General features: G+C 48.2%; 13 protein-coding genes across 15 annotated transcripts; 5 read left to right on the forward strand and 8 right to left on the reverse strand.

The window, feature by feature from the left end:
• Positions 1 to 567: 567 nt before the first annotated feature.
• Positions 568 to 1,752, forward strand: FOIG_09737 (uncharacterized protein; the record flags this gene model as incomplete). The annotated part of the gene is made up of 1 exon (XM_031210020.1): positions 568 to 1,752. The coding sequence occupies one exon, from the start codon at positions 568 to 570 to the stop codon at positions 1,750 to 1,752; it is 1,185 nt and encodes a 394-aa protein (XP_031060271.1).
• Positions 1,753 to 2,430: 678 nt separating this feature from the next.
• FOIG_09738 (uncharacterized protein) lies at positions 2,431 to 2,879 on the reverse strand (the record flags this gene model as incomplete). Its single annotated transcript, XM_031210021.1, has 3 exons — positions 2,431 to 2,595; positions 2,646 to 2,712; positions 2,824 to 2,879. The coding sequence occupies 3 exons, from the start codon at positions 2,877 to 2,879 to the stop codon at positions 2,431 to 2,433; spliced, it is 288 nt and encodes a 95-aa protein (XP_031060272.1).
• Positions 2,880 to 3,861: 982 nt separating this feature from the next.
• Positions 3,862 to 4,269, forward strand: FOIG_09739 (uncharacterized protein; the record flags this gene model as incomplete). The annotated part of the gene is made up of 1 exon (XM_031210022.1): positions 3,862 to 4,269. The coding sequence occupies one exon, from the start codon at positions 3,862 to 3,864 to the stop codon at positions 4,267 to 4,269; it is 408 nt and encodes a 135-aa protein (XP_031060273.1).
• An 80-nt stretch (positions 4,270 to 4,349) lies between these two features.
• FOIG_09740 (uncharacterized protein) lies at positions 4,350 to 5,593 on the reverse strand. Its single transcript, XM_031210023.1, has 4 exons — positions 5,179 to 5,593; positions 4,963 to 5,124; positions 4,634 to 4,911; positions 4,350 to 4,580 (listed from the first exon to the last, which is right to left on the reverse strand). The coding sequence occupies exons 1-4, from the start codon at positions 5,389 to 5,391 to the stop codon at positions 4,502 to 4,504; spliced, it is 732 nt and encodes a 243-aa protein (XP_031060274.1). The 5' UTR covers positions 5,392 to 5,593; the 3' UTR covers positions 4,350 to 4,501.
• Positions 5,594 to 6,590: 997 nt separating this feature from the next.
• FOIG_09741 (uncharacterized protein) lies at positions 6,591 to 9,076 on the forward strand (the record flags this gene model as incomplete). The annotated part of the gene is made up of 4 exons (XM_031210024.1): positions 6,591 to 6,967; positions 7,021 to 7,183; positions 7,237 to 7,778; positions 8,323 to 9,076. 4 exons carry the CDS (start codon positions 6,591 to 6,593, stop codon positions 9,074 to 9,076), a joined length of 1,836 nt encoding a protein of 611 aa, XP_031060275.1.
• A 258-nt stretch (positions 9,077 to 9,334) lies between these two features.
• FOIG_09742 (uncharacterized protein) lies at positions 9,335 to 10,042 on the reverse strand (the record flags this gene model as incomplete). The annotated part of the gene is made up of 1 exon (XM_031210025.1): positions 9,335 to 10,042. The coding sequence occupies one exon, from the start codon at positions 10,040 to 10,042 to the stop codon at positions 9,335 to 9,337; it is 708 nt and encodes a 235-aa protein (XP_031060276.1).
• A 583-nt stretch (positions 10,043 to 10,625) lies between these two features.
• Positions 10,626 to 12,042, reverse strand: FOIG_09743 (uncharacterized protein; the record flags this gene model as incomplete). Its single annotated transcript, XM_031210026.1, has 2 exons — positions 10,626 to 10,968; positions 12,023 to 12,042. The coding sequence occupies 2 exons, from the start codon at positions 12,040 to 12,042 to the stop codon at positions 10,626 to 10,628; spliced, it is 363 nt and encodes a 120-aa protein (XP_031060277.1).
• Positions 12,043 to 12,914: 872 nt separating this feature from the next.
• On the forward strand, positions 12,915 to 13,415 carry FOIG_09744 (uncharacterized protein; the record flags this gene model as incomplete). The annotated part of the gene is made up of 1 exon (XM_031210027.1): positions 12,915 to 13,415. The coding sequence occupies one exon, from the start codon at positions 12,915 to 12,917 to the stop codon at positions 13,413 to 13,415; it is 501 nt and encodes a 166-aa protein (XP_031060278.1).
• Positions 13,416 to 13,497: 82 nt separating this feature from the next.
• FOIG_09745 (uncharacterized protein) lies at positions 13,498 to 15,324 on the reverse strand. Its single transcript, XM_031210028.1, has 6 exons — positions 14,833 to 15,324; positions 14,707 to 14,783; positions 14,551 to 14,659; positions 14,200 to 14,504; positions 14,095 to 14,148; positions 13,498 to 14,049 (listed from the first exon to the last, which is right to left on the reverse strand). Exons 1-6 carry the CDS (start codon positions 15,302 to 15,304, stop codon positions 13,555 to 13,557), a joined length of 1,512 nt encoding a protein of 503 aa, XP_031060279.1. The 5' UTR covers positions 15,305 to 15,324; the 3' UTR covers positions 13,498 to 13,554.
• Positions 15,325 to 16,967: 1,643 nt separating this feature from the next.
• FOIG_09746 (uncharacterized protein) lies at positions 16,968 to 18,710 on the reverse strand (the record flags this gene model as incomplete). 2 transcript variants are annotated; one of them, XM_031210029.1, is made up of 6 exons in its annotated part: positions 16,968 to 17,158; positions 17,211 to 17,904; positions 17,955 to 18,337; positions 18,383 to 18,478; positions 18,531 to 18,573; positions 18,621 to 18,710. In XM_031210029.1, 6 exons carry the CDS (start codon positions 18,708 to 18,710, stop codon positions 16,980 to 16,982), a joined length of 1,485 nt encoding a protein of 494 aa, XP_031060280.1. In that variant the 3' UTR covers positions 16,968 to 16,979. The 2 variants fall into 2 exon arrangements, with proteins under 2 accessions (XP_031060280.1, XP_031060281.1); XM_031210030.1 differs by having other exon boundaries at positions 16,968 to 17,904.
• Positions 18,711 to 19,092: 382 nt separating this feature from the next.
• Positions 19,093 to 21,122, reverse strand: FOIG_09747 (uncharacterized protein). The gene is made up of 5 exons (XM_031210031.1): positions 20,797 to 21,122; positions 20,654 to 20,723; positions 20,500 to 20,598; positions 20,286 to 20,439; positions 19,093 to 20,228 (listed from the first exon to the last, which is right to left on the reverse strand). The coding sequence occupies exons 1-5, from the start codon at positions 20,941 to 20,943 to the stop codon at positions 19,169 to 19,171; spliced, it is 1,530 nt and encodes a 509-aa protein (XP_031060282.1). The 5' UTR covers positions 20,944 to 21,122; the 3' UTR covers positions 19,093 to 19,168.
• Positions 21,123 to 22,804: 1,682 nt separating this feature from the next.
• Positions 22,805 to 24,146, forward strand: FOIG_09748 (uncharacterized protein; the record flags this gene model as incomplete). The annotated part of the gene is made up of 4 exons (XM_031210032.1): positions 22,805 to 22,935; positions 22,987 to 23,133; positions 23,213 to 23,852; positions 23,913 to 24,146. 4 exons carry the CDS (start codon positions 22,805 to 22,807, stop codon positions 24,144 to 24,146), a joined length of 1,152 nt encoding a protein of 383 aa, XP_031060283.1.
• An 89-nt stretch (positions 24,147 to 24,235) lies between these two features.
• Positions 24,236 to 25,601, reverse strand: FOIG_09749 (uncharacterized protein). 2 transcript variants are annotated; one of them, XM_031210034.1, is made up of 4 exons: positions 25,512 to 25,534; positions 25,338 to 25,445; positions 25,006 to 25,267; positions 24,236 to 24,902 (listed from the first exon to the last, which is right to left on the reverse strand). In XM_031210034.1, the coding sequence occupies exons 2-4, from the start codon at positions 25,405 to 25,407 to the stop codon at positions 24,389 to 24,391; spliced, it is 846 nt and encodes a 281-aa protein (XP_031060285.1). In that variant the 5' UTR covers positions 25,408 to 25,445; positions 25,512 to 25,534; the 3' UTR covers positions 24,236 to 24,388. The 2 variants fall into 2 exon arrangements, with proteins under 2 accessions (XP_031060285.1, XP_031060284.1); XM_031210033.1 differs by having other exon boundaries at positions 25,338 to 25,601.
• Positions 25,602 to 25,749: the final 148 nt, after the last annotated feature.

Here is a 25,749-nt window from a genome sequence, read left to right on the forward strand (position 1 = left end):
GGGTATGGGGTCCGGCTTGTATGCTTAATTTACGTCGCTTGACATGCAACATCCAGTGTTCCAGTTTCTAGACCGTTGCATGTCTCAAGAACAAGGTTAAATTTTATCAACCAGTATATATATAATATGATTTACAATTGATACTTCGAATTCAAGATAATTCTTCAGGACGTGATGTGGCATCTGCTCTCATCGCCGACCATTAGCCTTGTGACACTTCTTAGTGGCGTACGGGCTTCCCATCGCAAGCATGCACAAGTTTCTCTCTAAGCAATTATTGCCAAGAACAATTGGACTTTCTTGGCCTTTCCTGCATGATAATTAAGTAAAGTATTTCTGTTGCGCACTTTCACGCTCGCTTCTGAGCCGTTCCCAAAACGGCATAAACAATCGATAATTATGGCTCGCTAGGCATGGTGATTCGGTGCTAGAGTAAACTATTGAATCTCGCATTGCTTCGTCTCAGTCTAACGTTAGACCGAACCCCCCAACGCAGCCTTAATTTATTCTTAAGCTTAAACTGCCCGGTGGTCATGTCGCGTTAATACACGAGGATCACCAACAAACATGAGGAGCCTACGAAAACTCGTGGTTTTCGCTCTCATTGCAGTGACGAGGGCCCAAGATAATGCAACAGAGACGAAGCCTGAAGATTGGGAGGCCGACCAGTGCGATTGTTACCTAACAGATGGCATTGAACCAGAATATTACACGGAGCATCGGTTCTGGGACTTTAGAAATCTTGGAGAATACGCTGGAATTCCGGATACGATCGCTGGAGAGAACGCATCGGCTGAAGCCGACGTGACGAGCAAATACTTCAGGAAGAAGGAATGGAAGAGCTTTTGGTCCATTCAAAGTTGGAGCAACCGAAGAAGTCACGACACTCTTGCTTACGGCGCGAGATTCCCCATGGTCAACTCGGCAAACAACATTTATATCCGGACCAACATAGACAAGAACCCCGCGTCAAAAACCTACCTCTCCATGCGAACGAACCGACAACAAGACTTTCAAGTCGCATCCGAATTTGACTCAATTGATCGCTTCCAGTTTCTCTCCATCAGATTCCTCGGTCGCGTGAGAGGTGCACCTGGCGCCTGCATGGCAATGTTCACCTACGTCCCCGCCGACGAGATCAAGAACGTCCAAGAAGCCGACATGGAGATTCTCACCCGTGAAGACTACGATCGGGTTCACTACACGAATCATCCAGGATACAGCATTGAAGGCGAAGTGTACCCCAAAGCGACACGCAACACAACACTCCCCGATAGTCTCGAGTGGAACGAATGGGTAGAACATCGCATGGACTGGACACCAACCCAATCAATCTGGTACGCCAACGGCAAACAAGTCGCCAACATCTCATTCCAAGTACCACGCGATCCATCTCTTATGATATTCAACACATGGGGTGACGGTGGCGTTTGGACGCAGAATATGACGATGGGTGAAGAAGCATACATGGAGATGCAGTGGCTTCAACTTCTGTACAACACCAGCGAGACATCGGATAAGCGCAAGCGAGATGGCGCTGGGCCGAAGGGGAGGTTTTTGAGGAAGAGGGGAGATGAGAATGTTTGTAGGATAGTGTGCAGTATTGATGATGAGGATGATGCTGGGGTAGTGACGTGGCTTTGGGGGAATAATACGGCGAGTAGTCTGTTGGCGGGGAGGAGTGTTGGTGCGAGTTTAGGGGGGTTCATAAGCTGGGGTTTGGGCTTGGTTGTATTGGCGAGATGGATTTAATTAGTAATACTGGTTTAGTTTTAGAAAAGTAATATTGAGCGACTTTAATTGTTGTTTGAATGAATTGTTCAAGTCTTGCGGTTGTTGGTGGAGTTTTGGTGATGTTTGTTACCATCATGGGGCCAAACATGGTTGAGGTTGACGCCACGAGCATGTCACGAGCACCCCGCAAATGTCGGTGACGATCTAGGCAATAACTTATACAAGCTAGTGACAGACTGGTAAGCCTGTTGGTCCGATAAGTCGCAAGCTAGAACACAATTAACCATGAGATACAGGATTTCCTTTGGGTGGTTTCGAGACGAAAAAAATAATCAAGGCCCCATCGTTGAAGGCAGAAATAGCTAGATAATCCAACGTTGCAGGTATTTGAACTTGGGCTTAGACATAGTCAATACAATACACTCAAAAAGTGCATAAGGATCTGGATCTCCACGTGGCAATGAGTCAATAGCTGCACCCTTCCCATGAGCGTTCGTAAGATGTCACCAGCATCTGATACAATTGTCGATGGTTGGTCGCTTCGTGGTAACAGCAAGGACTCGCACCTAGAATGTAGCGAGGTTATCGGTGCTGTCAGCTCTCCCCGTCTTTCGTAAAATAGGCTGTCGGTTCTCGATTTACCATGCAGATGCAGTAACGTGCCTGGCTCCATCAACACGATTCCCTCCCAACACTTCATGCGTCTATCGGATAACATGTCGCGTCATACCCAGCCCCAACCCGATCATCAGTCCAGCCCAATGATGTTCCATAAATCTTGCACTTGCTCTTCCAATCCGCATCCTTGATCGTCCCATTCTTGTGTTCGTTGCACGTCCCGGTCTTGCTGTCAAATTGCGCCTAGAAACCGTGTCAGTCCTGTTGAAGAGTAGATGTGATGATATACTGACGACATCCTTGTAGTACGACTTGCAGACTTCTTTGGTGATGTCGGGGTTTGTCATCCACCAAGCATCACTGGCGTCTTAGATATGGAGACAGCAGTTGTGCTTGCTGAGATCCTTTGAATCCTCTCTGTTGAAGTGAGTTAGTTGAGGTCTTGGTATGGGATTGAGAGGCTGATCATACGCCTGAACGGCTCCGACGAGGAGGACGGAGAAAAGAAGGTACTTGATGCTCATCATGGTGATTGATGGTGATTGTAGAGGCAGTTGTCGAACACGATGTTGTTGGAAGAAGGGTATATGTAGTCTTGGTTCAGATTGACCGCCTGTGACCCTGGTAATGATTCGGTAGTTATTCTTCCAGCATTGACCATGCGCAACATTCTCCAATGAGTTCCAGTCCGGCCGCTGTCTTGACATGCAATCCCCAGTTTTCATCTTACTTGATGCTACGCTGCAAACCTTATGACGTCGCAAGCCTCTCCCACCTTTCCGGCTGGTATGCCTTAACAAGTCTGGGGTTGAGCTGCGTGAAGCGATTGGCTGAATTTCACGATGATGCTGCTCACCGCCACATCAAAAAGACCAAGCCTGCTATCCCGCCACAAACGTTAGAAAGTATAAAGATAAAAAAATGTTGATCGAGACATGGCTGAGCGGGACCTTTTTCTACCACTAGCTCCAGCCTCATTATCGAGAAGCTAGATCCATGATCATAATTGAAGCGTCCTATTTACTGTACTCTATAGTGAGTGGAAAGATTAAGGGCTTCAAGGGAAACTCAAGCCCTGACACAAATGTGGAGGAAATATCATATCAGTTTCTGTAGTCGTGACTACAGATAGATAAGATAAAGGTCAAGGGGATTGGCACAGTGAACATTATGCTATGTTGGTCTCAAGTTGAACATCAGAATGCCCTCTGTTCTTGGCTTGAACATAGAACACTCAAGAAAAACGTTAGGGAGCTTTCAAGGACTAGAGCCCATGCACAATCGATGTCAAATGAACAGCTGGTGCCAACTCTGCTGTGAATTGCAAAGACAAATGTATGCCGAACAGAAGAATGTCAAAAAGACGAACTTGCACCAGATTCACACTATATAAGTCCTCCCGACTCTGTGATTGACCGACGGCCCAACAGTAACTTCCACCAACACCAAAACTACCCATTGAGCATCACATTCAAAAGCACCCCTGTGAGCATCACGGCCATCGTTAGAATGGACCACTATACCAATGACATGACCTGCACTGACTGCGTTGGTCTCGCGGCCAGTGTCGCTAATCTCGAGCATGCCCTTGCACTCACCAAGATCGAAATGAAACGCAGAGAACTAAAGAGTACAGCACCTTTTCAATTCGAAAAGAAGGATATGAGAATCATGAAACTAGAGTCTTACGTCCATCAAGCTCAAGAAGCAGAGATCAAGGCTGCTGAGGCTGCATACGAAGAATGCAAGCGACATCTCGATATTCTGAAAGATCTTGACTGTAAGAGTCTGGAGGCCAAGATCGACAAGTGTGCAAAACTTGAGAGGGATCTTTATGTTACATGGCGGCGAGTAGAGGAGGCTAAGAAAAGCCAATTGGAGTATCTGGTAAACTTCCGCTATGCAGAGGATGACTGAAGGGGAAAGAGTTTATTTTGTTTGAAAACTAATATTAAGCGAGTTTGACTCCCTTTTGTAGAATCTGATACTGTTGAGGAGATGAGTTTTTTGTGACGGTGGAGTTTGTATCAGTACATTGGCGTGTTGAGCGCCAGAAGTTCTTATCTTAACTCAGGTCTTTAAGTTGATCCATCAAGTAGTGGCGAACACCCGGATCACTTAGGAATAATCGGGATCACCATTTTCGTTTCTAAACATTGCAAAAGCCGCTGACACAGTTCCAGGGCTTTTGGCACGGCACACTTGAGCCGCAAGACCATCCTTGGCACCTAGCAGGACTAGTTAGCATCGGAACATGTCACTCTTGATATGATCAACTCACCCCCAATTACAAGCCTTGTCGCTGCAGACACCATCAGGGGAGAGACATGTAAGGCCGCTGTTGCATAACTTGGTCTGCCCATCGCACTTGGCTCCCAAACCGCCAGTGCCAGAACCGCCTGACGCGGGAGGCCAAGACGCGCCTGGTGCAGCATACTTGGTGTTGACTCTGCCTGTGAGCTCCCATTGAACTCCCTTGATGACGTTGTTCTTGTCCCCGTTGGGATTTCCGTGAATGTTGGAGAAGGCGTCAATCATGATGTCGATAGATGCGGGCGTCTACATAGACTTATGAGTAGCAATTTCTCCCAAGTTCCTCGTGTGACCTACTCTGACCCATTGATCGTCAAAGGAATCGCCAATGTACATAAGCTGACTCTTGCCGGTAGTGGGGTCCGTGACCTTGGCTTCCAGGCCACAGTACTTCCTAGTCTGCTGTCTCCAGGCATCGGGGTTGGAGTTATACGTGGCACCACCCATTGCCTTCAGAGACTTTTAAATTATGAGTAGGTGTTCAAGAAGCATATTAGTTTTGAAATGGCTTACGGGAGCAAACAAAGGGTCTGAGTTGTAGTACTTGTAGCCACACCAGCTGTTTCCATTGGTTGAGTCCTGGCCGGTGGAGGCGCGGTACCATGAGCCAATGCCAGACTGAGGACCAGGAAAGAAGCCCGAGGGAACGTTGACGTTGTAGATATCTGCGACCACTGATGTCGCAATGGTTCCGACCATCATTGAAAGTGTAATGAGAGAAGGCATGGTGGATAAAGTTTGGAGAGCAGTCGAATGGTTCTGCGATGGTAGAGAGGGATGTTATTGATTGATGATAATTGGCTCAGCTTTCTAGGTCTTACTCATAGGGGCTTCTCAACTTGTGGACTTATATCTTGAGAGCCGGCTGAAAGTTCGGGAGTAATAATAGTTAGCTCGTGCCGGTAGCGGATCATGAGCTAGCTGGCGTCTATTGCCGAATATGAAACTCCGTACCTGGTTCAGCTGCCTAGAGTGGATTCATACATCCAATAGCTAGCTATTACTGGGTCTCGCCACAAAGATCGTCCCATAAATTCCCATTACCGTGGGCCGGTACACCCGAACTCCATCACCGTGCCGGAATAAGCAGTTCGTAAATGCAAGCTTGATACAGACGCTGAACGTCGTTACTTACAACCTTTTGGTTGAAATGGCCGAGCGCAAGGGATTCATGCATATATTGAAAGATCGATACGGTCTAGTCGGCTACTGAGGCCAATAAGACTCATTGGATTATCAGCACGGTTGGGGTAATATCTGTAAAAAAGGACCAGCTGAACTTGGGGGAATAACCGAGGACACCTCCAGTAACATTTTCCGGACTCATATCTCTGGAATTACTCCCTAAACAGATACCGTCTTAGCAGGGCCCTATTGCACGCCGAGCTATCAATTCGCGCATCATCCACCACCTTGTTTATCATGATTGGTTGGTGTCGGCTACAACGGCAGTCTTTGGGGCCGAGCCTGGCTTTCTTGAACTTGCCATTTGGGGGCCATGATGCATCGGTAGCTTGATCGAGTGAGAGAAGGGAGAAGATGTCGCTGAAACGACGAAGAATGAATACTCCAGGTAGATATTTCTTGGCATCTAATTGTTATAGGATCAAATTTGCTTGGCCAACTGAGTTGTATAAGTTTTATGGTAACTTCCTGCCCTGTCTATACACTGTTGGAAGATTGTGTTCATCAAGGATTGCATGCTTACGGAGTGCTAGGAATCTCCCTCCCGCATTTTCCCCAATGCCACCTTAAAGTCAACTGTGATGTAGCATATATACACCACACAGCCTGAATATGCAAGACGCCGTTCTCACCCATCAAATATAAATACAATCCATAGCCCTCTGGTAAGAAATGAGCCCAAATCATCATCACTCATCATTTCCCCAACTACTTCTCCTTCCCTCAAATCAGCCCGAACCATGAAGGGTCTCTTCACTACGCTGTGTCTAGCCCTCGCTCACTTTTGCCAATTGACCGAGGCCAAGTCCGGTTCTTGGTCTGGCACCAACAACTACTTCCTTCAAGGCATGTCAGACTCAGCCCAGGACGCTTACATCCAGACTTTGTCCTCCTACGACACCAAAGTTGTCAGGCTCTGGGTCAATCAAGCTAGCAAGGGCTGCCAGAAAGGAAGCCAGATCGTCAGGGATATCCCGCAGTTGGAGACCACTATCGGGCAGTACAACAAGGTAACTTTGGATGAGATTGATAAGCTTCTGGTCAAGTTGTCGGACAAGAACATCAAGGCTATCATCTCACCCCATGACGCTAACTCCTTGATTGGAGACTACAGAAAGTACGTAGTATCTATCCACGTGGCACAGACTTTCAATCTCTGACATTCTCAAGGGACGCCTATTGGGCCCGATGGGGCTCTGGGTATTTCTATGAGAAGCAGGACGCCTTTGATGCATACGACGCGCGTCTGTCGTACATTCTTAACTACAAGGGCACATACTCTGGCAAAGTCTGGAAGAACTGGCCGACCGCCATCTTTAGCTTTAACCTGCAGGTACGAACCCTAAGTCGTCACATCGGCTTAGAATTCTCTAACAGAGTCTGTAGAATGAACCTATGACTCCTGGACCTAGCAACTGCAAGAACGGCGACCCTTCAGGCTGGGCATGTGGCCGTGCAACCTTCATGCGCAACGCGGGACTCGACAGCCATATCCTGATTTCCACTGGTGGCCTAGGCGGTGACTTTTCACATGGTTGCACCTTTCTCCCTGCGGTCACGCAGTGCAAGGCTATCGATGCCATTTCCGTCCACCGTTACGCGAGTGTCCCTGGCATGTGGAGCGCCAACTTACCCAACTGGCTAAATCAGGCCAACGGAAAGAAGGTCTATCTCGAGAAATGGGGAGTCGATTCGCAACAGTATGATCAGAAATCGGTATTCGTCTCGGAAGTGAATGACATGAACTCTGCTGGCCTGCCTAACATGTACTGGCAACTTCTTCCCCCATCGTCTGGAGGCTGTAGCTACAACCCCAAGAATGACGCTGGTGATCCTTTTGGCATCTACACTAACTCTGGAGTCAACTTGGCGGGTCCGATAAATGGTGCTACCTCATCGGGGGCTGCTCAAGACTGGACTGGTAGTCTGTACTAAATGTCAGGCATTGCCATTACTTACTGTTAGGATATGGATTTGCAGTACGTATTTAATTTGGATGTATGCTCTGCTAGACAGAATGGAGAGGTATTGGGTCGCTAGGGATTTCAAGCAAATAAATGGGCAGGAATTTATGGTAGTGTTTGTTACATAGTAAACTTGTTGCCATTGACCGGAGATTTGCTGAGGCATCCATGCGCGATGACCAAATGCGGGTGGCCCATCGTCACACCATCAGGCTGCGACATCGAGCCAATCCAATCATCTGCAAGAGGGGCAAAATCAATCAGTCAATCTCGTCATGAGCTCTTACATTCATTCTATCCATTCTTTATTACCCCTTAGCTAGTGCACAGAAAGCTTGCGAGCGTCCACAAGCATATCGCGCCACATCATTCCTTTTCGCTTTCGTCAACTATTCACCGATACAATGAACCAGCAGTCGATCTCTTAATCTACTGAAAATTAGAATGAGGGCAGTGGACTGTCCCTCATATCAGTCAAATTCAAGAATGAACTAAAACGACTACTCAGAGATGTCATCAGGCTCCCCGCGGCACCTCGGACGATCTATCTCGATGCCACAGGAATAGCCAAAGACGATTTAATCGACCTCCACTTATTCATTCCATCGAATAGAACACTTTGCACGGTCAATGTGAGAAAACTTGGAGATGCAGCCTTCTCGGTCGTCGGCAACAGCGAGACATCTCTTCGAGTGCTTCTCGAGTCGACAAACATCCCCAAAGTGGGATTCGACATCCGCGACATATCCCGAATCTTATTTCACCGATTCAAAGTGTCACTAGGCCGAGTTCATGACATACAGCTCTTGGAGCTAGCAAGCAGAAATGACGGACAACAGAAGAAGTTCCTATCAGGACTAACAAGCTGCATCGAACAAGCTATCTCGAACGAAGATCCCGGCAAATTTCGGTGGCATAATCCTGATGATGCAAAAGACCTACGGTTCTACCAAGAATTCGGCCATGCGCCGTATTGGATCATGAAGCGGGTCGAGATATTCCCAGTATTATGGGAGGTTTACAACACGAAGCTTAGCAAGCCAAAGAATGCAGTCTGGCTACACCTAGCAAAACAGGAGTCAGAACAAAGAATCCACGACGCAATGAAGAAAAGAAGGAAGGCCAGAACGGAGAAACAAAGCTGGGGTCCAGAGGTTTTCTGGGATGATCAACAGAAACAGATAGCAAAGGACGTCTGGAAGGAAGGCATTATGTTGAATGAGCTGATGGGGGACGTCGAAATTAGTCAAGATGATGAGTAAAAGAACACGCGAATGTCAAATGAGGACGCACAATAAATAAGATAATGGGTCTTGGACTGCTTTAGTTGTCACGGTATCGGAATTTGAACTACCTAGCCCTGCAGCGAGAGTGAGCCTCGATAATACTAGACCTAGCTCTAAAAGACCAGAAGTTTATCTTATAAAAGCAAAACCTACACCCGATTTCATCGAAACCTGCCAAGAATAGAGAGCTTACTCCAACCATTTGCATCTCGCTCAACAACGCCACAATCACAGTTAACTGTGCCTGCGGCCCCTACATCCATATCTACGCTCTATCCACAAGATGGAATCTTTGCTTTCAACTCCCGCGGGCCTGAGGGCTTCAATTGGAATATCAGTCCGGGCGCTCAGATCCTGCTCAAAGTCGGACTCCGAAACATCTGCCTCTCCACACAGCTCCAGGAATGCAAGCCTCTTTACAATTTTGACTGGCAGTGGCCCGTCTTCAGTTGTGTTCTCTCGACTAAACAGACGTTCAGAATACCAATGCATACGACGTGTATAATAGCCATTGTCACGAGTCATGCGTGGGCGCCCTTTCTGATGGTATAGCTCGTAGTACTTCTTTCTGACCATCTTCTCTTGCGCTTTAAGTTTCTCGTTCTCCCAAATGTGCTCAATAACGCACTCATACCAATGCTCTGAAACACCCTTGGTGCCAAGCTGATGGTAGAGGGCTATGATGTCCCCCTCGGTCACCAGAAGGGAGTCTCCCGTCTTAACTGCATCGGTTCCCTTTATGATTTCAGAGTGAAGGAGCAGCAGTCGATCGATGTCCTTCCCGAGTCCCTCCTCGAAGTCCCGGTTTGGTCTGTCCACCTTGGCGCGTAGCTCATAGACCTGAGCGATGTCCTCTGCAAAGTTGGACACGCGTTGTTTGTACTCTCGTCGAAGGTCCGAGATGACACTTTTGTTTCGGAATGGCGAGGATTGGTCGGACATTTTGGTAGTTGGTTCATAGACTGATGACCTTGCTAGCTTATGATTGGGAATTGATGTGAAATTTTCATCGTGTTGGGGTGAATCTGAAGGAGACTCATATGCGCTTGGTTTAAGAGGCCAAAAGTGAAGTTGAGGATGCTTTATACAGTAGCTGTGAATAAGCCGAACAGAAGAGGTGAGATGCACATTAGAGAACAGTAGCCGTCTCCCAGTGCTAGTTCACTATACAGGCTCAATAAGTGCGATTAGAAGATGAACAGAAGAGGAAGAACTAGCAGTGAAGGCATCGAGGAAGAGGATTTTCGAACAATTGTTAACAAAGAATCTAATAAGCTATGATATCTTGTTGAACAATACAGTCACATTTGTAGATATCATTCGGGGCACATTAGCGTCAACTGCACTGAAGTGCCTCACTGAAGGGGACTATTACTCACACGTACTGAAGATTGGTGCCTAACCGAGACAGCATTCAACTGCGCACGAGGAATAACCGAACAATACTACATGTCAGCGCTCTTAAAACCTTGAAAAGTGAGCTTTTTGACAAGCAGTTTCGCCGGGAGTGTCTGATAAATTTCTTTTAGACCATCTCATGTTCACCACCGGACAAACTATCCTTACAACGATTTTCTCTCATAGAGTCCAAGCTGGCCAATCTCTCCTCATATACCCCGATAAAATCCTGACATGACCTCTTCAGCTGCACGTTGGGAAATGATGGGGCTTCAAATTCCAGAATCTCATCAATATCTTTGGTAATCCTCTCAATATCATTGACCGTGGCGATCATTTTCCGCGTTGCAATGCCCAGAACATCCAACTTGCTAAGAGCCTCTACAGCTTGTCTATACCCCACTTCGTGCTCCCGTCTATGTTTCGGTGAAATCCTTTTAACACTCAGCTTATTTTCTGGCATTCGAGAACTGCAGGTTGTCAGTTGGGTCCAAGGTGCATTGGTATGTGATCTCACATTGCCAGGAGAAACAGTTTCAGACATGTCACCTGCATCCGCAGATCTGGAACAAGATCGGTTGGGTCTTGGTTCAGAAGTGTCGTAAGCCTGGCGGGTGAAATCTGTTGGTTCAGAGGCTGAAACGGGGATATGCTTGTCAGCTTCAGCTTCTTACTCAAGTTGGTGGTCGGTGAAGAGGGGTTCGATGCCCTCTTTCGAGATAGAGCGATTGTGGACATTGCACAAATTTAGACAACTGGCGAGTCGACTTACTCAATGGAGTATTAAGACCTTACTTATAATTTGCAGCCTAACCCCAAATTGAACTCATGGCTGATGGTTACACGAGTATGGTATCTCAATACCATGCGATATTGTCTCATGTCGTGCAGGAAACACCAACATGGTCTGAAGCAAGTCAGACTAGTGAAATATGGGCGGTCCGCAGCGGCTGGCAGTTTACGGCCCGCAGCTCCAAAGGAAAGAAATGGGTACTGGGGGTAGATGGCTGTTGCTCATTGGAGTAAACTGGCTGAAGGAAACGGTGCCAAGCAAGCATAATAATAATAACTCACCAGAATTGAGACACTGGGCGGGCTCTCCAACCTGGTGGCACTGAGCACTACATCATGGCTGATAGAGAGAGTGAGACTTGTGTCGCGTGAAATTACAAGAGTTCTGTGCTGGGTAGCTCTTGGCGAGTAACAAGCCTTCCAACAGGACACTGGACTGCGCGCTGTCACTGCATATGCAGCTACAATGAGCCTGTGCAGCGTTGTCGCGTTTTCTCCTCGAGATATCGATTCTGAAAAGTGATTTGTATGTCTCAGATGCACGATCAATGTATGTCCGCCTCTTCACACTAGATCAAGTGCCTTTCTACAGGTATGCCGGGTAATTAGCCACCAAGAAAAACACCAAACCTCATCGAATCAACTCAAACATGCGTCGAACTATTGCAATCTCATGGAGGCAATTTTATCATGCGGCATTCAACGAATGACTGATGCAGGTAGTACACATACCAGCCAGAGAAACAGCCCATTTGCACTGTGCAAACTTCCGAGAAGAGAGACACAACGGGGATTGGGACTATGGGGCGCAATCATGAGTGCAGAATATGTCTCAGGGCGGGGTTGTAAGACACAGCTGAACTGCGCGACCAGGGTTCCTCATTCTAGTAATACCACTTTTTCTTGTGGCTGGCTGGTCAGTGGCGGTGAGGAGAGGTGGCTGGACTGGGATCTTCGGAATCATGAGTTTCCGATGCAGCTGGGTTACACAAGGCTGAGTGTTGTCTCCATGAGACGATGGGTGACGTACGAGATAGCCGCCATGCAGCAATGCTGCCCATACTAAATCTCAGTACCAAATCCGCTTACCTTGCACCACGTTATATGCGGGTTGCTCCATCAAGTACTGAGATGATACATGTGCGATAGCTCCCTTTCAAATCCTGCTACGCAAGAGGTCTCCAGTACTATCAAGATCCCGGATTGACAGCTCGCGCAAGCTGGCCGTCCGGAACCCCAAGATGGGTTGCATAACTGCAAAAATGCAGTTGGTAAAGACACGGGAAGTTTCTGAAACGCTACTCTGACAAGAGCCAATGGTTGAAGATTACTCACTCACAGGAATTGACCGCTGAGGATTGTTATCACTATCTCACAGCGCCTATAGCAATGAATCTATGCTCGTGTTGGTCATGAACCGTGACTAGAATGAGAACCTACCAGAAATAGATGAGATTGAGTATTCTATGGCATTGCTCTGCATCACTTTGGCATACCTTGACACTGACATCTTCCCCCGCACAGGGTCATATATTCCTCCTTTTGATTCTTGATTCTCATGCAAACTTCAACACTCTATACTTTCCCAATTCCCATCGAGTTTGAGAATCCTCTTCTATATGCAATGGACACCAACCAAACACCGGCAGTTTCACAAGCCGCATTCACCGAGTCTGATAGAGGAGAATGGCTGGGCGCAATGGCCGAACACGCAAAATACGAGGCCTTTCGTAACAGAATACGCGATTTCCTCTTAAATCTGGACACCATGAGAGAATCTCTGCAAATCAACTCCCGAATTGCTGGCCCTGATACCGAGCTCGGTAAAGCTATGGTGGCATTGAGTGATGAGATGTTTGACAAGACGAGAAAGATGGACAAGGGTGTCACAGTTCTCAACAAGATATATACAGAAGTTGATCTTAGAAAACCTCTTATCGAGGCGCATCTCAAACTTGGGGCTGGTTCTGCTGTTGGGACTTTTGCGGAGACACAAGTAGCGTTGGACCATCTGAAGCAGTTCGGGATAGGGAATACCTTGCTGAAACGGATGTGGGATAGCCTGTTGGCTTGCTCGAGACGAGGGCACTTGTACTTACGCATGGCAAGGAGTCAAGTTCCTTGATCGCATCCACAGTTGCTCATGTGCGAGGGCGTGTTAAGTCTGGCAGTATCAGCAGCCTAATCAAGCCAAAGAGAACTTTATAGACAAGACATTATTATTAATACTATACGAATGCGATAACTAGAGCCCTGAAGCTGGCTCAGTACTTGAAACCACCCATCCTGTCTCTCAACACACCCTCCGGATCAGCCTCGCGCTGCAACTCCTTAAACTTAGCGTAATCCTTGTAAGTCCCCGTGACGTTCTGATCATACATAGCATCATTCATAAACAAAGGAAGATACTCATCCACCGATCCTCCATTTCTCTCAATCCACTCAGGAAGCTGATCCTCAATCCAAGCGGTCAAGTCCTTGGAGAACTGACGAACAGTATCGTCGTAGCGCTTCTCAACCCAGGCGCACTGGATCTCAAGAAGAACGCGGTCTGGGTCGTTGGCGGTGAAACCAATGGCGTTTCCGCCGCGTTCTTCGGTGTGTTTACCGATCGAGTATGGGAGGGGTTGGAAGTCGACGGAGCATTGGGAGGCGAGACCGCGGAGGTTTTTGAAGTAGGTACTTGTGATCTCGACGAACTTGTCGGTGATTTCGGCATACACGCTTGAGTCATCGGGGAAGTAGGGAATAGTGGCGGTCTGAGATGTTAGTTGAGGCTAGATATTGGGAAAAAAGCTGCTTACTCTGAATGAGATCCTCGAGTTCAAGAGTGAAACTCCGGCGCCGTTGGACTTGAGCTGGTATACCGTTAGTACTGTCACATCCCAAGACGATATCGATTGGCTTACCAGATCAGGATAAGACTGTGTCTTTGTAGTCGAAAGCGTCGACTTGATCTTCAACAAATCGGCAAAGGCTCCAGTGGTAGGAGGCTTCTCGCCTTGATAGAAGTAGAATAAAAGGTTGATCCTGCTACTTCCAGTGAGGATGAGACTGGTAACAATGATAGCGGCCTTGGGGTCCTCGTTGCTGTATGGGATGAACTCGTGCATCGCTTTGTAGAGTTCGTCTGTCTTGGACTCGTCGTAGGTGCGAATACCGCCCCAGACCTTTCCGATGGGGTAAGCTCTGATGGTGAATTGTGTCACGATACCTACGATTGTTAGCTTTACATTGATGGAGGATGTATTTAGACTGACCGAACTGGCTTCCACTGCCCCTTAATGCGACAGCAAGTTCGGGCTGAGTCTTTGCGTCGACATTGATAATTGTGCCGTTCCAGTTGACCATCTCCCAGGAGACAACGTTCTGCACATTGTTAGTGAGAGTCATTCTGGTTCCATGACAGATCATACATCAGCAGCCAAGCCGTATTGAGCGCTCAGGAAAGATATGCCACCTTGTGTAAGCAGACCTCCAACACCAACCAGTCCTAGACCCAAGTCAGCAGTGTATCACCCAGTAAGCCTTACAAAACATACCGAGACGACCTCCAACGATAGCAACACCATCCTTGTTGAGCTGCGTAATAACATCATTCCACTCTCCACCAGGCTTGACATATGCAACCTTTTTATCAGCATCATAAGTAGCGCCTACCATCTCATTCAACGAGATGAGGACTCCATCACCAGCAGTCGCATGAGTAGGGTTAGGATCATGTCCACCGCTCTTAGCAGCAAACCTGACATCAGGATACTTGTTCAAGATGGTGACAGCCTTTGAAACATCCTCAGCTGACTTGGCAGTGACGACACAAGCAGGCTTGATCTCACGTAAAGCTGTAGACCAGTACCCTGACGATTGACTGTTGTAGTTGATAGTGAAGGGCTGTGAGACGCGATCCGGAATGGCTTTTGATATTTCTTCACAAGCTTTCTTTGTTGAAGCCCTTGGTGCCGCGAGGGCTGAAGCAGCGAAGAGGGAGGATACAAGGAGCGAATTGAGATGCATTTTGGCGGTACAGAATGAATGACAACTTGCTTAGAGGGCCAAGTGAATGAGACAGGCTGGGAATTAAATAGAGGAAACGAAACGAAACGAAACAAAACGGGTCAAAGCATGCATCGCACAGACGGCAGTGTCAATCATATCATACAGCTGCCAGATGCGCCCTTGGCACACTCGTATCGAGAGCATTGGTCACATGCTTGCGGGGCAGAAACGATATTAAGGATTGACTTTTGACGGTGATGGCAGAAGATAGGTTTGCTTTTATCTTGTTATGGAATGGACTTTGTCGTCTCAGGACAATGGCATTGGCGATTTCACGACAGCTTGGTTACCTTTCCTCTAAGAAATTACCCTCCAGCTTCTCTACTCAAGATGTCTAGACGCGATGCCCTCGGGACTGTTTTAGCTCCCTTCAGTGTTTGTGGAGAAGAAACAATCCCCAGTGGATCTATCCTTTCTTCTTCCTCGACCTTCACAATTTCCATGACTTGTCAATACTACATACCCCTGCATCGCCCCCCAAATGAGCTAGCGCTTCGTGGCCCGCGAGTCAGGCTGAACATCATTTGACGGATTGGCCTAGATTGCGAGATGCCTTGGCCAATCGCTAAATAACCAACTAAAGCTGACGGTCGTGTCAGTGCGTAATGTGGGAGAGGCGGGACCTGAAACGTTCCGTTCTGTGGCTTCGGCGGTCGCGAGGTATTGCTTCTTGACGGTTGAAAGGAGGAAGAGGAGGGGACTTGAGGAGGCTAAAAATAAATTGGGTGTTGGTGCTGTGGATGGGGTCAAGGTTGCGAAGGTAAGGGGGAAGCTAGGCTGTCAATTGATAAGATGAGCGGATCTGACCAAAGAGCTGAAGTTGATGGACACTGCTGCACGTGCTCTCCTTTGATAATTCGGCATAGTTTTGTCTTTGTTTTCTCAAATGAACTGCAACGGCAGCATAAGTCCTCGTAGAGACTTGCTTCAGTTTTGAGCGCTGCAAAATTTGCTGGACCAAGGATCCAGTTGCAGTTAACATCTTCTGGAGGGTCAAGCAATATTTATTGCATTATCGGCTGGGATGTGTTGCAGACGGAAGTTCCCGTCAGATAAACGAATGACGTTCCCGTCTGCAAGTTTGGCAGCAGAATAAGCGTAAGGCCATGGCTCGGACTTTAATGATTACTAAACAAATAACAAAGATAATAAGAACTACTTATAACTAGCAACCGATATGCTTGAAGGACGCCGCAGTATTATTTTCTTCAATGTTTCGCCAGCTGACGCGAAAAAAGAGACGCGTTGGATGAATTCTGGGGGCGCACAGACTCTTTTTTTAATTGTTGAGGGGGTACCTGCTTAGCCATACTACCTCAGTGGCAGCTAAAGTATCTCCCATCGAATCATGGGAAATACCCTGTACTTCTGGCCAACTGATTCTCTTTCATCGTAAGATTAAGGTAGAAAGGCTCTTCGGGATGTTTTGTTTTTTTCTACCAATAACTAAACTCTTATGCAAGCTGGTATCTACAGGTAGCAAAGCTATACCAATACTACCACCTCGCTCCTAAAAGTCCGCCTTCCTGCTGCCTTACCCAGCTACTACTCGCCTTAGTTCTTTCACCACGCCACCAAGGCCTTCATTCTCGCATCGTCAGGCTACACAAAGAAGAAACAGTCGGCCAATTTTTTAATCCAGCTGGATCAGACATCTTCCTCCTTTCGGTGTCAAAAGAAAATACGCACGCAGCTCCATATCATCTTGCGACATTCCTTCGATTGATGAAATACAGGCATTTGGAAAAGCGCGGAAGAATCTCGCGGTAGCCAAACGAAGCTCCATTCGTGCAAGATGTTTACCGATACAGACTTGAAAACCATTAGTAAAGACTGGAAAAGAAACAGCAGGTGAGAGATATACCTCTTGAACCTCCGCCAAAAGGCATAACTGCATCGTGCATCAGCTTGCTACCCTTCTCCCAACGTGCTGGATCCCAAGTCTCTGGGTCGGGAAATACATCTGGGTCGCGATGTAAGGTCCAGGCCTGTGTTGAAACAACAGTGTCACCGGGAATGAAGTAGCCCGCAAGGTGAGCGCCCCTAGCGGGCACGACCCTAGGAAGAGCTGAAGGAACTGCTGCATATAGTCGAAGCGTCTCATCAACAACGTTGTTCAAGTGCAGAAGCTCGCGCAAGTCACTGTGGCCAAAGTCGTCGGGTAGTTCCATGAGCTCTTTGACCAGCTTCTGCCGGACATCGCCACGACAGCAGACGGAGTATACGAGGTAGGTTAATGTCGTTGCAGTAGTATCAGAACCAGCGACAATATAAGCCTGCGCCTCAGCCCGAATCTCATCATCTGATAGACCCGCTTCACCAGCTTCAAAGAGCTTTCTGAACAACGTGGGCTTAGCTGCTGCGGGATTGTTTGCGAAATCTCTTTTGTAGCGTGCGACAGCCTCGGCGGAATAGTCTCTGATCCGTTGCGCTGCAGCGGCAGTTTCTTTGAAGATAGGAAGTGGGAGCTTAGTCGCAATTGATATGAGAGTTGGGAATGTCGATCGAATCGAACCTTTAGCTGCTAGACCTTCTAGGTCTTTGATATACTGGTTCTTCTGGCCATATGAGTTAGCAAAGACAACAGACCCGTAAACTTGCCACCCACTTTACCATGTTTCAGTATGCCGAATGACTCCCCAAAGCTCAGTTCCACGATTATATCCGTGGCCATAAACAGCCAGAACTTGGCTACATCCGCTGTTCCGCGTTCGTCCATTTCACGCTTCATACTAGCAATTGCTGTCTTGACATAATCATTGACTGTTGGCTCCACAGACTTGAGCGATGATTCAGAGAGGGGCGAGGACAGCAGACGTCGATGGTGACGGTGGAACTCTACATCAAGGGTATTGAAGAGGTTGTTTGTATTGGGAACAAGATTCTCGTAAAATGGCGCTTTTCTGTAGCCATCTTTGACGCGATGGATCTCCTTGACGGCTGTTATATCGGAAATGTCAACCTCGTGAGGGCCTACTCGCACCACGGGGCCTGTGACGAATTAGCGGTAAACTGTCGGAGGTTATTGAAACGGACCGTATCGCTGATGTAGGCGGTGGATGTATTGCGCTTTTGTGCCTTTTAGCCAGTGGTATTTCAGAATAGCGTCTGTCCAGCAGGATATCCAGGGACCTGCATAAAAGTGTTATCGTAGCCTGCAATGGTTAGGATGCGGATGGCCTACCTGGTAGACGAGAAAGTGGATTAAAGAATATAGTACATGTTACCTATGGATTGTTAGAACTAAAGGTGGAGGAAGTGAAACCGTACTCACATGATAGAGCAAGTATAGAGTACAGAGAAACAGCAGAAAAAGTCCAGTTGTTTCTAATCTCAGAAAACCGCCTTCGAGTTGAGAGTCCATGCTTGCAGGCTGAAGTTCTTGGTGTTTGGTGTAGACACATAAAGTGCAACTTTTGAGCTTATATAGAAGTAAACCTTCCCTGAAAGTACACCACATATCGGCCGCAAACAGCCTCCGATCCGATCTTTAGGCCGATCTGGCTGGGATACCTACGGTCGAGGATGGAAGGAGCTTAACTGCTTGAGAAAGAGGGGAGGTGATCATTGGTTCAAAGGCCCCGCTTTGGCGGACAACTAAAAGTCCGGGCTAATACCGAAGCGCGATGTCTCGGAGGAGTGAGAAAGAAATGCCGTTACAGGGTATTTCAAGACGGGATAGAACTCTCAAGATATTGGCTCAAAGCTCGATATTTAATTACGAGGCTGAGAAAATTCTAGGAAGGATTAGTTATTGTAGTTGTCCACCGAGAAATATAAGACTGTCATCCATTTTCCTATATCCCATGTTCCGAAAGCCCCCTAGAGTGTGTAACGGAAGAGAGGAGAGCGGTCCCCCATCTTCTCCAATTCTTCATCCGAGTAATGTTGGTGAATTTGATCTTCATCCAGAGCCGCTCGGCTACGGTTGATCTTCCAATAGAAGAACTCCAAGAGGATACAGGCAAGTACACCAAGGCCTGCGAAGCCAAGGGAGGATCCAAAACCAGTGGGATAGGTAGGCTTTTCATCCTCGATGTAGATATAGCTGCCGATAATGCCACCAATGTTGCCGAGACAAATCATGTACGCAATACCCTGTGCCCTCTTGGTCGGCCCAGCAAGATTGTTCAGAGTCCAAGCATTGCCACCTGGGTTGATTGGATAGAAGCCAATATTCGCAAGTATAATTGCAAAGTAGCAGACTGGTATGTTATCAGAGATGGCATCAGCTTTCGCGAACAAGACTGCAAATGAGATGAGCACCAGCGTCTGGGCTGTGACGATAAAGGGCATCCGCCATTTGAAGCGATCTGAGAGGATTCCCGAGACAAAAGCCGAGATGGCACCGATGACGTAAGGCGGGACAGTTAGCAGCTGCGCGTTGCTGCTGGTGTAGCCCATGTTTTTGATGATCTGAGGCATGGTGAATTTCATGCCGTAATTCGGGACGGTATTCGACCAATAGACCAGCGCCTGAAGATAGAGTTGCCAATCGACGAGGACTGACTTGGCAATCTCCCACTTGCGCGACTCCTCAGCTGCTCGCACCCGCATACTGTTTCCCTGGACAGCAAACTGTCGAAGGGTAAGATATTTCTTTTCGTCGGGGGTGAGCCATCCCGAAAGCTCCGGGGTGTCGATCAGGAGGAAGAAGGTCAAAACACCTGCAATGACTGAAGCAATGCCTTCGAGGATGAATATCCATCTCCACCCTTCGATGCCGGCTACACCGTCGAGCTTGGCGATAGCAAACGCAAGGAGACCTGAAAAAGCGCCGGCAAGGGCGCTTGCAGAGTAGAAGAGTGCGATCCGAACTTGGTTTTCGTGTGGCAGATACCAGCGAGATATGGTAAAGACGGCGCCAGGGAAGAAGCCGGATCTAAGGGGCAAGGTTTGTTAGCATTATGGGACAAGCAACCAGGTGGGGATATCTTACTCAAAAACACTCAGCAAAATACGACATGCCACAAGACCTCCAAAATTCTTGACAAGGCCCGTGAGGGTCATGACGATACCCCACAGAGTGACAATGGTGCCGATGTAGTACGAAGGGTGCTTGAACCTGAGCAAGAGTGTGTTGCTAGGCATTTCTAAAAGTATAGTAGCTGGATCAGCGTGGAGTCACAGAAGTATCGGTTTGGCCATCTTACCCAACAAGATATACGGGACGAAGAAGACGGAAAGCGCAATGTTGTATTGAGTGCCATTCAGGTTGAGATCTTCCATGAGACCTTCGATCTTGGCGTTACCTTGACAGGCGTTGTTAGCAATGACAAGAGTATCTCGAGCCTGGTCCTGGCGTACCAATATTGGCTCGGTCAAGGTATGCGATGAGGTAGAGGAACGCGAGCATGGGCACGAGTCTGATGTCGAGCTGTAGACCATCGAGTCAGCTTTCTTTCCGATACAAGGCTGAAGTTTCTGCCAGCGTGAGTTGATAAAGTTACCTTCCACATGACCTTTTTCTTCTGCATGTCGGTGAAGCTCGCGAGAAACGCTCGATCCCCTTCAGACAGTTCAGTGACCGTCTCGGTATGGACGGCTTCATCCATTTCTTTGCCCTCAATGGGCAGGGGGAGTGATTGCTTTTGCATGATATCTTTGTTTGATCAAGGGCGATTATCGTGAGGATGAACCAAGAAACGGCCAAGACAGATGCTGCTTGAGATATAGAACAAAGGGCGGGATGTCGATACAGTTTATAACCGTCCATGATGATGGTTGGGTTAGCGTTGTGAATAGTAACCTCCGCAAATTCCAATGAATCGCAAGCCTGGTTCCCCATGGGGTAGACTGACCCTCCTTGCTTGTCGTCCAGACCGATTGTCTGAAGGTGGGTGGTCGGAGATGGGCCGGGGCTGAAGGTCCGAGCAACTCCGAAAGAGTGGACCAGCATTTCCGAAACTAGTGGCAAGGATGCGGCTTTTCCCTGGCGAGGATTGGATGCGGGGTTACAGCATATCCTCACAAGGCATGCATCTCCAGCCAGTCAGTCTGCTCCATAAGTTATGCATAAAACAGGGTGTCGAGATAACGCAGCCTCTATAAGGCTGGTATTCTGTAATCACACGCGTCGTCGCTGATAATCGATGAGCTGTTATTGAGTCAGTCGGGGAAGGCCTAGTCAATAGTCAAAGGGATTCCGCCTGATTTGATAACTACATCAACCATCTCCGAGGTCTGCCCCCGACTGGAGGGATAGGACCATGGCGTCGCTAACAACTGAGGGGGTTCATCGGAAAAATGTTACGAGGCATGTATCGACCGACGCTCCGGGCCAGTAATGTAAGCATTCTAATGACGATCAACGCAGAGCATGCGATCTTTGCAAGCGACGTAAGGTCAAGTGTGATGGACGGCAGCCTTGCTTCCGCTGCAAACATTCTCACATCAGTAGGTCTGATGTTGGCACACTCTTTCATCTGGTCCCAACCCTAACACGTGCTATTCAGCCTGCTCATACCTATCATCCTACAACCGCGTTCAAGCAGGGTTGGCTGTAAGTAGAGTCAGCTCTGTAACTAATTATGCAATTTCTCTCTCACACAAGACAGACTCGGCCCCAGCACAGATCTGAGCCTCCGATCCCATCCGAGCATCTCCGAGACGGGAATTCTGCATGCTTGCAAGGCCCGGAACCAACCACCAGCGCGGCCGAACAAGTCAACACAGACAGCGTCGAGGGTGTCGAAGATTGCCCCGGTAAATCCTTGCATCTCTTTCCACATGGCTTAGTTGAAGAAACGTGGTCCGCTGATGCGTCAAATTAGGCGATGCCAGCGTCGATGCCTTCCTGCGGAGAGTCTCGAGGCACTTGACACAGATAGGTCAAGGGTTACCCAGAAATCTCTTCAAACGACACGACGAATGCGATCGATCGGTGCGAACCTCGAACTATATCCATACACTAGCACTACCCGACAAAAGCATCGCGACAAGCTACCTCGAGGCATATTTCGAGCACGGGAATGCGACTTGTCGCTTTCTACCGCGTGACCAGACCTTTGAACTGCTAGATGATCTGTACGAGAATAGTGTGAGCTTGTCGCGAGATGATGAAAGCTCTGCTATTATTCTGCTTGTCATCGGGACTGGGTGAGCTGAATACTCAGGGTACTGGCTGGGTTATTCTGACTTTTGAGGCAGATGCGTTTGGACGGCGTCCTGGAGAAACGAGCCGGTAGCGCCATGGAGAGCAAAAGCGTACGAAAGATGGGGCTGAGACATCAACTTCAATCAAGCTGACTGGAACAAGATTACCATTCCTACGCGCTGCCGAGTCGAGGCTCGAGAGAGTCCAACATGTATACCCCCCAACGATTGCGCTACTGCAGGCACAGGTCTTGAAGGTGATTTTTACTGCTCTAGAGTGTCACTGCTTCCCTAATCTTCTGCTAACCATGTGCGGTCCAGTGCCAATGTGAGCTTGTCTTAGGTCGATTCAACTCTGCGTGGATGTCTCTCGGATGGGCCGTTAGATTGGGCCAGATGATCGACATCCAGAAAGAGCACCACACCGAGACCATCGAGCCGCTTCAGTTATATTATAGAAGACGTTTATTCTGGGCCATGTTCATGATTGACCGGTAAGCCAAATTACGCTCACTATAGGAGATTGCTAAATTGGATGCATCTAGATACTTGGCTGTGATTCTGGGACGGCCCATGGCAATACATGAAGGTGATATTACTGTGGTTCTATCGCCCGAAATCGACGATAGCATCTCCTCACAGGTTGACGCTCGTGAGAAGAAGTTGTTGATGGGCACTACGCTCCACTATAGGTAAGCTTTTCACTTTCTGTTTGCTTTCTATTCTTTCTACCCTGCTCTTCTCATCGTCTACTGACATGGTTCCTCTCAGCCTAGTACGAATAATTGGAAGAGCTGCATCCCAGCTCTATCCTGCCTCCGACCGTCCGCAATCATCCGTCGATAGGGTGGTCTCAGACCTGGAAGAAGAACTCCAACAGTGGCTCCAGAACGCGCCAAGATTCTTCCACCCTGACCGGCCCTCGCACGACGAGGAAGGATACTATGATGTTCCGTGGATACTGAAGAGGCAACAACGTACCGTCCAGTCGGCCTATTTCTTTGCCAATATGCTTATCTATCGGGGGTATCTTCTTCAAGAGTTCCGTCGACAGGAGCCCAATGAGTCTCCAGTAGAGCCCCCATCAGACCGGGCAAGAAGATGTGCCGACAATGCTCTTGCCATGATCAAACTGGCAGCTGACTTTGGCGTGGCAGAGTCGAGATACAATGGGACCTTTTGGGTGAGTCAAACCGCCACCAAGTTTATGGTCCTGCCATGTCTGACAAGCAGTCTCTGTCAGATCACTTCCCACTTCTTGTTTTGTGCCATATCTATTCTCATCGTCTACATGACCATTTGCCAAGACCAGCAGCAGCTGCACATAGCCGAGAAGGCTGTTGAAGACGCCATGGAGTTCCACCGTAGGCTAGAAAGCAGCAGCAATATCAGCGCCCAAAAGCTTCTCGACGTAGGTGCTACGATTCTTTCTTGCATCTGTCGTGCTCGAGAGCTGACATGGTTGATACAGGAATCGCGGCGACGAACGCAGATTGCCCAGAGTATTAAGACACCGAACTCTTCTGTCGTTGGATCGGCTTCGTTCGCTAGTAGTGAGCAACACTTAAGCCCGCAGATGATGCTGGTCCCCTCAGTCACCGAAGGGCAAGCGACGGAGAACACAGTACAATGGGAGGCATTGGGGGCTACAGAGGCAAATATTGACTTGATGCAATTCGCCCAAGGTCAGGTAAGTCTAGACTGAAAGCTCCTTGTGGGTGATGGTACCATCGTAATTCGTTCTGACATCAGGAATCACCAGAATAACATGCGTGGAGATGGTCCCTTTGGTCTTGGTCAAGACTTTAATACCATTATGGACATTGTGTTTGATGATACTTGGAATCCTGATCTGCAATGGGGTTGACACTCAATTTATGCCTCGAACTACAAATCATGCTCAAGAAAATAAAGCATCATCTAAAGTCTTCGCTCTACTTCGAGTCTTTAGCCAGTTGACGACGTGATACCACCATCCACCACAATCTTCTGTCCTGTAATGTATCTGCTCTGCTGCGAAGCAAGAAAAGTGACAGCCATTGCAATGTCAAGAGAGGTACCCTGCTCACCCATCGGAACGGCGTCATGTCTCTTAGCCACGAACCCTTCAAGGTCGCCGCCCGCATACTTTTCCGCCAGGACTTTAACCAGAGGCGTATACATGAGACCAGGAACCACGGCATTTAGACGGATATTCTTCTTTGCGTAAATGACAGCAGTTGCTTTGGTGAACTGGATCACGGCTGCTTTGGTGGCTGAGTATGCAACCTGCGGTTTGCCGATATATCGCAGACCAGCGATTGAGGAGATGTTGACAACAGAGCCAGAGCCTTGTTTCTCCATGAGGGGTAATACGTGGTGGCAGGTCAAGTATACGGATTTGAGGTTGATGTCGGTCTGAGCATCCCAAACCTCTTCAGACAGCTCAGCCGGCCCTCCTGGTTCGGAACGCCCAACGTTGCTACAATTGTGAAATTTGTTACGTAAGCCAGTGATTCGGCCACACGAGAGAAAACTGGCGTTGAATACAAACACGGGGTTCTTGGGAAGAGAGCTGTACTTACTTGATAAGAATATCGATACGCCCATACGTGGCGACGCATTCGTCAACTGCCTTTTTCACGTCTTGGGCAACTGTAACATCGGCCTCGGTCACAGTGATTTCTCCCCCTTCGGCGGCCACGCGGTCTTTGGTATGAATGGCCGCTTGGTAGTTGATGTCGCAGCCAAATACGCGAGCTCCCTGGAGGGCTAGAAGGAGAGCTGTAGCGGCGCCATTACCCCACATTGGCTCATCCAAACTTCCAGTCTGTCCAACACCAGTCACTGTTGTACAGCGAGCGTCAGTGCTGCGTCATGCCCAAAGACAATTGATTCATGTGGTTTTGGGACTTACAGAATACCACTTTGCCCTTCAAGTCGGGATAGCTAGCGAGCTGATGATGGCCGGGTTTAACAAGATTCATTGTGTGTTGGGCTCTTTCTTGACTCTGACTTAGGTATACTTGCTCAAGTTGGTAAAATGGCTTCGCTATGGCAGAAAGAAGAAGAAAGGGAGGGAATCTCTTACGACGCCGAACTAGGTTCTTTTAGCGTGAGATGCTTTTGTGAATGGCGTGTTCCGCAAGGTGATGGCTGGTCAGTCGAGGCCAATCTAGCGCTGATCGAAAAGAAAAGGTTTGGGACATCTCCGAGCTGAGACTGCTTGTTCGGAAATGCTCGGAGTGGGGAGCGGTCGGCAAGAGGTGGGTCAGCCCCCGACGATCCGAGAAGGCTACTCCAAAGGGGTAGAAAGACTTCACTGAGCT

This window comes from Fusarium odoratissimum (genome assembly GCF_000260195.1).
Source record: "Fusarium odoratissimum NRRL 54006 unplaced genomic scaffold supercont1.16, whole genome shotgun sequence".
Classification (NCBI taxonomy): Eukaryota; Fungi; Ascomycota; class Sordariomycetes; order Hypocreales; family Nectriaceae; genus Fusarium; species Fusarium odoratissimum.

Coding starts and splice junctions, on each gene's coding strand:
- FOIG_09740 (XM_031210023.1), bottom strand. CDS start 5,391: ATGCCTTCTCTCATTACACTTTCAATGATGGTCGGAACCATTGCGACA. Junction 5,125..5,178: donor CAGACCCTTTGTTTGCTCCC/GTAAGCCATTTC, acceptor ATAATTTAAAAG/TCTCTGAAGGCAATGGGTGG. Junction 4,912..4,962: donor TTGACGATCAATGGGTCAGA/GTAGGTCACACG, acceptor AAGTCTATGTAG/ACGCCCGCATCTATCGACAT.
- FOIG_09745 (XM_031210028.1), bottom strand. CDS start 15,304: ATGCATCTCAATTCGCTCCTTGTATCCTCCCTCTTCGCTGCTTCAGCC. Junction 14,505..14,550: donor GGGCAGTGGAAGCCAGTTCG/GTCAGTCTAAAT, acceptor TAACAATCGTAG/GTATCGTGACACAATTCACC. Junction 14,149..14,199: donor CACAGTCTTATCCTGATCTG/GTAAGCCAATCG, acceptor ACGGTATACCAG/CTCAAGTCCAACGGCGCCGG.
- FOIG_09747 (XM_031210031.1), bottom strand. CDS start 20,943: ATGCAAAAGCAATCACTCCCCCTGCCCATTGAGGGCAAAGAAATGGAT. Junction 20,599..20,653: donor CCTTGACCGAGCCAATATTG/GTACGCCAGGAC, acceptor ACGCCTGTCAAG/GTAACGCCAAGATCGAAGGT. Junction 20,229..20,285: donor ATTTTGCTGAGTGTTTTTGA/GTAAGATATCCC, acceptor CTTGCCCCTTAG/ATCCGGCTTCTTCCCTGGCG.
- FOIG_09749 (XM_031210033.1), bottom strand. CDS start 25,407: ATGAATCTTGTTAAACCCGGCCATCATCAGCTCGCTAGCTATCCCGAC. Junction 25,268..25,337: donor GAAGGGCAAAGTGGTATTCT/GTAAGTCCCAAA, acceptor GCTGTACAACAG/TGACTGGTGTTGGACAGACT. Junction 24,903..25,005: donor CGTATCGATATTCTTATCAA/GTAAGTACAGCT, acceptor TCACAATTGTAG/CAACGTTGGGCGTTCCGAAC.